General features: G+C 40.0%; 1 protein-coding gene across 1 annotated transcript in view; it reads right to left on the bottom strand.

The window, feature by feature from the left end:
- The window catches only part of GLCCI1 (glucocorticoid induced 1), a 140,205-nt gene that overhangs the window by 68,934 nt on the left and 62,070 nt on the right, over window positions 1-9,201 (bottom strand). Inside the window, 2 exon segments of the mRNA XM_017893875.1 lie at window positions 9,105-9,124; window positions 9,127-9,190. Of these exon segments, the coding sequence (XP_017749364.1) occupies window positions 9,105-9,124; window positions 9,127-9,190 (84 nt within the window).

The raw sequence follows: 9,201 nt of genomic DNA on the forward strand, positions 1-9,201 counted from the left end.
GGATATGAAATTCTGGGTTGAAAATTCTTTTCTTTAAGAATGCTGAATATTGGCCCCCACTCTCTTCTAGCTTGTAGAGTTTCTGCCAAGAGATTCACTGTCAGTCTGATGGGCTTCCCTTTGTGGGTAACCCGACCTTTCTCTCTGGCTGCCCTTAACATTTTTTCCTTCATTTCAACTTTGGTGAATCTGACAATTATGTGTCTTGGAGTTGCTCTTCTTGAGGAGTATCTTTGTGGCGTTTCTGTATTTCCTGAATTTGAATGTTAGCTTGCCTTGCTAGGTTGGGGAAATCCTCCTGCATAATATCCTGCAGAGTGTTTTCCAACTTGGTTCCATTCTCCCTGTCACTTTCAGGTACACCAATCAGATATAGATCTGGTCTTTTCACATAGTACCATATTTCTTGGAGGCTCTATTCGTTTCTTTTTACTCTTTTTTCTCTAAACTTCTCTTCTCACTTCATTTCATTCATTTGATCTTCAATCACTGATACCCTTTCTTCCAGTTGATCTAATCGGCTACTGAGGCTTGTACATTTATCATGTAGTTCTCGTGTCATGGTTTTCAGCTCCATCAGGTCATTTATGGTCTTCTCTACACTGGTTATTCTAGGTAGCCATTCGTCTAAACTTTTTTCAAGATTTTTAGCTTCTTTGCAATGGGTTCAAACTTCCTCCTTTAGCTTGGAGATGTATGATTGTCTGAAGCCTTCTTCTCTCAACTCGTCAAAGTCATTCTCTGTCCAGCTTTATTCTGTTGCTGGCGAGGAGCTGCGTTCCTTTGGAGGGGGAGAGGTGGTCTGATTTTTAGAATTTTCAGCTTTTCTGCTCTGTTTTTTCCCCATCTTTGTGATTTTATCTACCTTTGGTCTTTGATGATGGTGATGTACAGATGGGGTTTTGGTGTGGAGGTCCTGTTAGTTTTCCTTCTAACAGTCAGGACCCTCAGCTGCAGCTTTGTTGGAGTTTGCTTGAGGTCCTCTCCAGACCCTGTTTGCCTGGGTATCAGCAGCGGAGGCTGCAGAACAGCAAATACTGCTGAACAGCAAATGTTGCTGCCTGATCATTTCTCTGGAGGCTTCATCTCAGACGGGTACCCGGCCCTGTGTGGTGTCAGTCTGCCCCTACTGGGGAGTGCCCCCAATTAGGCTACTGGGGGGGTCAGGGACCCACATGAGGAGGCAGTCTGTCCATTCTCGGATCTCAAACTCCATCCTGGGAAAATCAGTGCTCTCTTCAAAGCTGTCAGGGACATTTAAGTCTGCAGAGGTTTCTGCTGCCTTTTGTTCGGCTATGCCCTGCCCCCAGAGGTGGAGTCTACAGAGGCAGTCAGGTCTCCTTGAGCTGCAGTGGGCTCCACCCAGTTTGAGCTTCCCAGTCACTTTGTTTACCCACTCAAGCCTCAGCAACAGCAGGCGCCCCTCCCCTAGCCTCGCTGCCGCCTTGCAGTTCAATCTCAGACTGCTATGCTAGCAATGAGCCAGGCTCCATGGGCATGGGATCCTCTAAGCCAGGCATGGGATATAGTCTCCTGGTGTGCCGTTTGCTAAGACCGTTGAAAAAGCACAGTATTAGGGTGGGAGTGACCTGATTTTCCAGGTGCTGTCTGTCACAGCTTCCCTTGGCTAGGAAAGGAAATTCCCTGACCCCTTGCACTTCCCAGGTGGGGTGATGCCTCGCCCCGCTTCAGGTCATGCTCAGTGGGCTACACCCACTGTCCTGCACCCACTGTCCGACAAGCCCCAGTGAGATGAACCTGGTACCTCAGCTGGAAATGCAGAAATCATCCATCTTCTGCGTCACTCATGCTGGGAGCTGTAGACTGAAGCTGTTCCTATTCGGTCATCTTGGAATTGCGCTGGTACTAGGTGTTCCTTAAATGTTTGGTAGAATTCAGCAGTGAAGCCATTGGGTCCCAGGCTTTTCTTTACTGGGAGACTTTAATCTGGGTTCAATCTCTTTACTTGTTATTGGCCTATTTGGGCTTTGGATTTCTTCATGAGTCTGTCTTGGTAGGTTATACGTGTCTGGGAATTTATTCATTTCTTATAGATATTCCAATTTATTGGCATATAGTTGTTCAAAGTAGCCACTAACGATCTTCTGAATTTCTGCGGTATCAGCTGTAAAGTCTTCTTTTTCACCTCTGATTTATTTGGGTCTTCTTTTTTTTCTTGGTTATCTTGGCTAAATGTTTGTCAATTTTATCTTTTCAAAAAACTAGCTTTTAATTTCAATGATCTTTGTAGTATTTTCTTCATTTCAAATCCATTTTATTTCAGCTCTGATCTTTATTATTTATTTTCTTATACTAATTTTCAGTTTGATTTGCTCTTGCTTTTGCTGTATTTTAAGATGCATTGTTAGGTTATTTATTTGAAGTTTTTCTTCTTTTTTGATGTAGGCACTTAGAGATATAAATTTCCCTCTTAGTGCTCTTTTTGCTACATCCCATAGATTTTGGTATGTTGTGTTTCCATTATCATTTGTTTCAAGAAGTTTTTCAATTTCCTCCTTCATTTCTTCATTGACTCACTGGTCATTCAGGAGCCTATTGTTTAATTTCAATTTCCATGTGCTTGTATAGTTTCCAAAATTCTCCTTGTTATTGATTTGTAGTTTTATTCCACTGTGGTCAGAGAGGATTCCTGGTATTATTTCCAATTTTTTTTGAATGTTTTAAGACATCTTTTATGACCTAATACGTGGTCTGTCTTTGAGAATGATCCATGTGATGAGGAGGAAAATTTGTATTCTGAGGCTGTTGGATGAAATGTTCTGTAAATATCTATTAGGTCCATTTGTTCTACAGTGCAGATTAAGCCCAATGTTTCCTTGCTGATTTTCTGTCTAGGAGATCTGTCTAACACTGAAAGCAGGGAGTTGAAGTCTCCAGCTATTATTGTACTGGGGTCTATCTTCCTTTTTAGCTCTAATAATATTTGCTTTATATATCTGGGTGCTCCAGTGTTGGGTACATATATACTTACAATCATTATGTCCTCTTGCTGACTTGGCCCCTTTATAATGACTTTGTCTTTTCTTACAGTTTTTGACTCTAAATCTATTTTGCCTGATACAAGCATAGCAACTCCTGCTCTTTTTTGGTTTCTACTGGCATGGCATACCTTTCCATCCTTTTAGTTTCAGTCTACGTTTATCTTTATAGGTGAAGTGTGTTTCTTGTAGACAATAGATCATTGGGTCTCTTTTTTCTTTTTTTCATCCATTCAGCCACTCAATGTCTTTTGTTTGGAGAGTTTAGTCCATTTACATTCCATTTTATTACAGATAAGTATGAACTTACTCCTGCCATTTTATTATTTGTTTTTTTTGGTCTTCACTTCCTTCCTTCTTTCCACCCTTCTTGTCTTCCTTTTGGTCATTTTTTTTTTCTGGTGGTATGCTTTCTTCCTTTTATTTTTGAGATAGGGCTTCACTCTGTTACCCAGGCAGGAGTATAGTGGTGTGATCTTGGCTCACTGCAACCTCCACCTCCCCGACTCAAGAGATTCTTGTGCCTCAGTCTCCCCAGTAGCTGGGACTACAGGTGTGTGCCACCACGCCCAGCTAATTTTTGTATTTTTAGTAGAGACAGAGTTTCACCATGTTGGCCAGGCTGATCTCAAACTCCTGACCTCAAGGGATCTGCTTGTCTTGGCCTCCCAAGATGCTGGGCTTACAGGCATGAGTTTCCTCAAAATAGCTACTTTGAATTCTGTCTTAAAGGTTATATGTCTCTATTTCTCTAGGACTGGTCCCTGGTGCCTGGTTCATTTGGTGAGGTCATGTTTTCCTGGATGGTGCTTATTATTGTAGATGTTCCTCAGTGTCTGGGCATTGAAGAGTTAGGTATTTATTGTAGTCTTCACAGTCTGGGCTTATTTGTGCCTGCCCTTCTTGGGAAGGCTTTCCAAGTATTCAAAGAAACTTGGGCCCCAAGCCCAAAAAAACTGTGTTTTTTGCAGATTTGTAGAGGTGTAACTACCACCTTGGAGGTCTTGAAAAAGATCTGGGAGAATTCTTGATTACCAGACAAAGACCGTTGTTCTTTTCCTTTACCTTCTCCTCAGCAAACAGGGTGTGTCTGTCTGTCTGTCTCTCTCTCTCTTTAAAGCTTGCCAATAAAAAGTTCTGACTGCTGCAATGGGCGATTCTCCCCTGGCTAAGGTTAGTCCAAATGCTCCCTCCATGCACAGGCACTGGCTGAGGCCAGTAAGGCTTTATTCTTCACTGTGGTAAGACAGTACTGAGTTCAGTGTAAAGTTCCCCAATCGCTGTGCTCTTCTTCCTCAAAGTGCACAGATTCTCTCTGTGCTCCACACAATTGCTACCAGGGGATGGAGGAGTAATACCAGCAATTCAAGACTGTCTCTCCTGGTCTACTCAATGCCTCTTTTGGTGCTACGAACTTAAAACTCGGTACTGTGATTGCTCACCTGATTTTAGGTTCTTGTGAATGGTGTTTTTCTCTGTGCAGATAGTTGTTAAAATTTGGTACTTCAGTGGGGGGTGGGAGGGATGAATGGTGTAGGCTTCTATTCCCGTGTCACAACTTTGTTTGTTTACCTATTCTTCCTTTCCTGCTTTGTGATATTTTTTAGTATGCCATTTTAATTCCTCTTTTTTTTAATTTAAATTTTTGGAGTTATCTTCTTAGTAACTTAGCAACTGCTCTAGGGATTATAATGTGTCTTAATTTATCACAATCTACATCACAATAATACTTAATTTCAGTCAAATAGAAACTACAATATACGTCCTTTTCCTAACTCCTCCTTTGTGCTATTATCATATATATTTCATGTACATCCTATAAATCCAACCAACCAATGTTGAAAACTCCTTTATATTTACCACATATTTACTATTCCCAGCACTCTTCAATTGTTCCTATGGATACAAATTAATATCTAGTGTTACTTCCTTTCAGTCTGAAGATTTGCTTTAGAATTTCTTATAAGACAGTCTGACAGGGAGAAATTATCTCAAGTTTTATCTGGGAATGCCATTTTTTCACCTTCATTTTGGAAGACTAGTTTTGCTGGATATTGAATACCTACCTGGTTGACAGTTTTTGGTTTACTTTTTTTCTTTCAGCACTTTGAATGCATCAGGCCTCACGGTCCCCATCACTTCTGATTTTAAAGTCAGCTGTTAAAGCTATTAGTGGTCCCCTACGTCGGATGACTCATTTTCTTTTTCTTATGGTTCCCTTTGTGTTTTCCTAGTTGTGGTTAGTTAAACTTCATCAATCTGTAGATTGTTTTTCATCAAATTTGGAAAGTTCTCTGTCAGTATTTCTTTGATTCTTTTTCTCTGCTCTGTCTCTTCTCTCCTTCAACTTTAATCTTTTTTTTCCCTTTCCATTCTTCAGAGTATATAAATTCCATTGACTTATCTTCTAATTCATTGATCCTTCTGCCATCGCAAATCTATTGTCAAGACCATCTAACATTTTTATATTTAGTGATTGCATTGATTCTTCTGCCATCGCCAATCTATTGTCAAGACCATCTAACATTTTTATATTTAGTGATTGCCCCTTTTAACTCTAGAAGAATGACTCTCTCTTTGTGAAAATACTTTATTTTTTATTTTTTTTGAGACGGCATCTCGCTCTGTCACCCAGGGTGGAGCGCAGTGGCGCCATCTCGGCTCACTGTAATCTCTGCCTCCCAGGTTCAAGCGATTCTCCTGCCTCAGTCTCCTGAATAGCTGGGACTACAGGCGCGTGCCACGGGGTTTCACTGTGTTAGCCAGGATGGCCTCAATCTTCTGACTTCGTGATCCACCCACGTTGGCCTCCCAAAGTGCTGGGATTACAGGCGTAAGCCACCGTGTCCGGCCTGTGAAAATGCTTTATTCATTGAGTCCTTGTAGTCCTACTTTCCCTTTAATCATTTAATCATGGTTTCCTTTATTTCTTTGATGTCTTTGTCTGCTAAATACATTATAAAAACACATAACAGTTTCTACTGACTGCTTTATTTTCCTGAATACGTCCCATACTTTATTATAAAAACACATATAGTTTCTACTGACTGCTTTATTTTCGTATGTGCCATACTTTTTTGTTTCTTTGTATATCTCAAAACTTTTTGCTGAATGCTAGATATTCCAGATAATATAGCAACTCCAGATTCTGAGTTTCTCCCGAGAGTTGTTGTCTACTTGTTTCTTAATGGTCTACAAGTCTGTTTCTCCCGCAATGTGTGACTGCTTATGTCTCTATTATTTTTTGCCTGACTTCTTAAGACCTTTTAAAGCAGGTCTCCAGTGTTCACCATAGTGTTTGGCCAAAGACTGCACATTCTGTTCAAACATCTCAAGCCAATAAGGTTCTATTTCCTACTGATAGGATTTGTTTGTGGACAGAGGACAGCATTTGAAATTCTGGTTTTTTACAAGTTTTCCCTGGTTTTATTTCCAGTAGCCCACTTGAATTTCCTCTGCACCTGTTCCTAGGCTGTTCTGGCCAGGAACACATCGGTGGCCTGGGCCCACTCTGTTCTCTGCTGTGCATGTCCACAGCCTCCAGTCAACCTGGGATATGTGGGGAATTTATCAAGCTCCCACTACTGTCTTATCTCTCAAAACTCTCTATTAAACTCAACTAGTCCATTAGCCTACTGCTGGCCTCAAACTGGACTACAATCTTAGACTAATAAAGTTGTTGGCCCTCTCTGTTTACTTGCCACAAAGATCACTATTTTAACCTACAATGCTCCAAAGCAAGTTATTTCTCTACAACAGTGGAAGCAAAGCTGCTGGTTTTCGTCCTGATTGAAATGCTATGCAACAGAGCTAAGGAGAAGGAAAAGGAGAAAAGGAGTAGCACCAGATCACGAATTTGTGCTATTCTTACCCTATGTTTATTAATTTTCATGAATAAAGCTTCTTAGTTTGTTTGGTAAAGTACTCAAACAGTTGTTTTGACAGTTTTGTCCAGCTTTATGGTTGCCTTCTGTGGAAAACAAATGTTCTCACTGAATCAGTCATTCCTTTTAAATAGTGTATGTCATCTATTACTGAAATCCAGTTATCATTCAATTAAAAACCCAACAAAAGAGTCATTAAAAACTCTTTCATATTTACCCACATATTTACTATTCCCAGTACTCTTCAATTCTTCCTATGGATTCAAATTACTATCTGGCATTACTTCCATTCAGTCTAATGATTAGTAAATCTTGGTGATAACACTAAGATTGTATTTAATTCTGAGATAAAAATACAAGTTCACTTTTTTGTTATTCATATGCTATACACAGATATGTAGTTACAGTAAGCTAGAGATATTAGACTTAGTTTCATTTATTTTTTGTTGCTGCTGCAGAAAACTGATTTTTTTGCATACATGTATGGTAGGCAGAAGGAGCTGAGTAGGTCTCTACATCCATACTATAAAGAAGCTGCTAAAATGTAATACAATCATAAGTAAAATCATGCTAATAAACTATATCTATGCAGTCCAGACACCACAGTATATAAGGGGCACTGATAACCTATAGTATATAAAAATTATACAAAGAGGCCTGGAAACTGGTATATGAAAAAAATTTTGAGAGAAATGTAAATGTTTACTCTGGAGAAAAAAAATGACTTACTGTTGGCCTTTAAAAGACTTAGACTTACTCAATATTGATCCAGAGGGCAAAGTCAAAACTAAGTTACCTAAGTTCAATACATAAGAGAACATATTTAACAACTTAAAACAATTAAACTGGCTCTTTTTATAAAGTAATGAATTTCCCTCACTAAGAATGATCATGGCCTGGTGTGATGGCTCATGCTTGTAATCCCAGCACGTTGGCAGGCCGAGGTGGGCGGATTGCTTGAGGTCAGGGGTTTGAGACTAGCCTGGCCAATATGGGAAAACCCCATCTCTACTAAAAATGCAAAAATTAGCTGGGCATGGTGGCACATATCTGTAATCCCAGCTACTCGGGTGGCTGAGGCAGGAGAATCACTTGAACCCGGGAGGCAGAAGCTGCAGTGAGCCAAGACTGTGCCACTGTACTCCAGCCTGGGTGACAGAGTGAGATTCCACCTTGAAACAAAATAAAAAAACAAAAAAAAGAATAACAGAGATTTGACGACCATCTTTTAAAGAGCATTTATGTAGAAGACAGACTAGATGACCTTTCAATTCTAACTTTCTGTAATTTATAAAAAGAAATAGAAAAGAATTTAGGTGGATAAAACTATCAGGAAAAATAATCCAAAATATACATAAAGATATGACACCTCAGGTTATTCATAATAAATAAGGAAATGGGTCATAGAAACTAAGTTTCTCAGAAGCATGGATTACTGTTGGGTTCCAAAGGGCAACAATATACTGGATATCATTAAAAAGCTATTAGATCGCGCCTGTAATCCCAGCACTTTGGGAGGCCGAGGAGGGCGGATCACAAGGTCAGGAGATCACGACCATCCTGGCTAACATGGTGAAACCCCGTCTCTACTAAAAATACAAAAAATTAGCCAGGTGTGGTGGTGGGTGCCTATAGTCCCAGCTACTTGGGAGGCTGAGGCAGGAGAATGGCATGAACCTGGGAGGTGGAGCTTGCAGTAAGCCGAGATCGCGCCACTGCATTCCAGCCTGGGCGACAAAGCAAGACTCTGTCTCAAAAAAAAAAAAGCGATTAGAAACAGAAAACACTATCCTACCATTGTACAAAGCTATATAGCCTATAGCTCTGGTTGCTACAACTCAAAAACAAGCAAGCTGAAGAGAGAACAAAAGATAACTAAAATGAACAAGATAGAGAGTATTACATAAAATTAGACTTCACTCTGGAAAGGCTAAAGCTGACTGAGGGTATAACAAATATTTAGAAATGACACAAAATACACAAATAAGGTAAATTTAGACTTGTTCACCAAAATGTAGAATGAAACCTACCTAACTAGAATTTCTACTAACCTTACAAAAACCTGCCTAGAATTTATCCTAACCTTACCCTAGAATTTGTCCTAACCTTACTGAAAGAGGTACGGTTAGGATAAATTTTAAAAGTGTCATTATATGCAGGAAATACCAAGGTAATCTCCTAGGACCAAAAGAGTTTACAGACGGAAAACAAAATAACTTACCTCTTTTAGTTGATCAGCACTCCCCATGACGCAGAACGCTGATGTGACCTCTTTTCTGCACCCTCTTCTGCCCAACAGCTAGGTGTCTTAAAAAAAA

The sequence above is a fragment of the Rhinopithecus bieti genome, unplaced genomic scaffold (genome assembly GCF_001698545.2).
Source record: "Rhinopithecus bieti isolate Rb0 unplaced genomic scaffold, ASM169854v2 scaffold_23881, whole genome shotgun sequence".
NCBI lineage: Eukaryota > Metazoa > Chordata > Mammalia > Primates > Cercopithecidae > Rhinopithecus > Rhinopithecus bieti.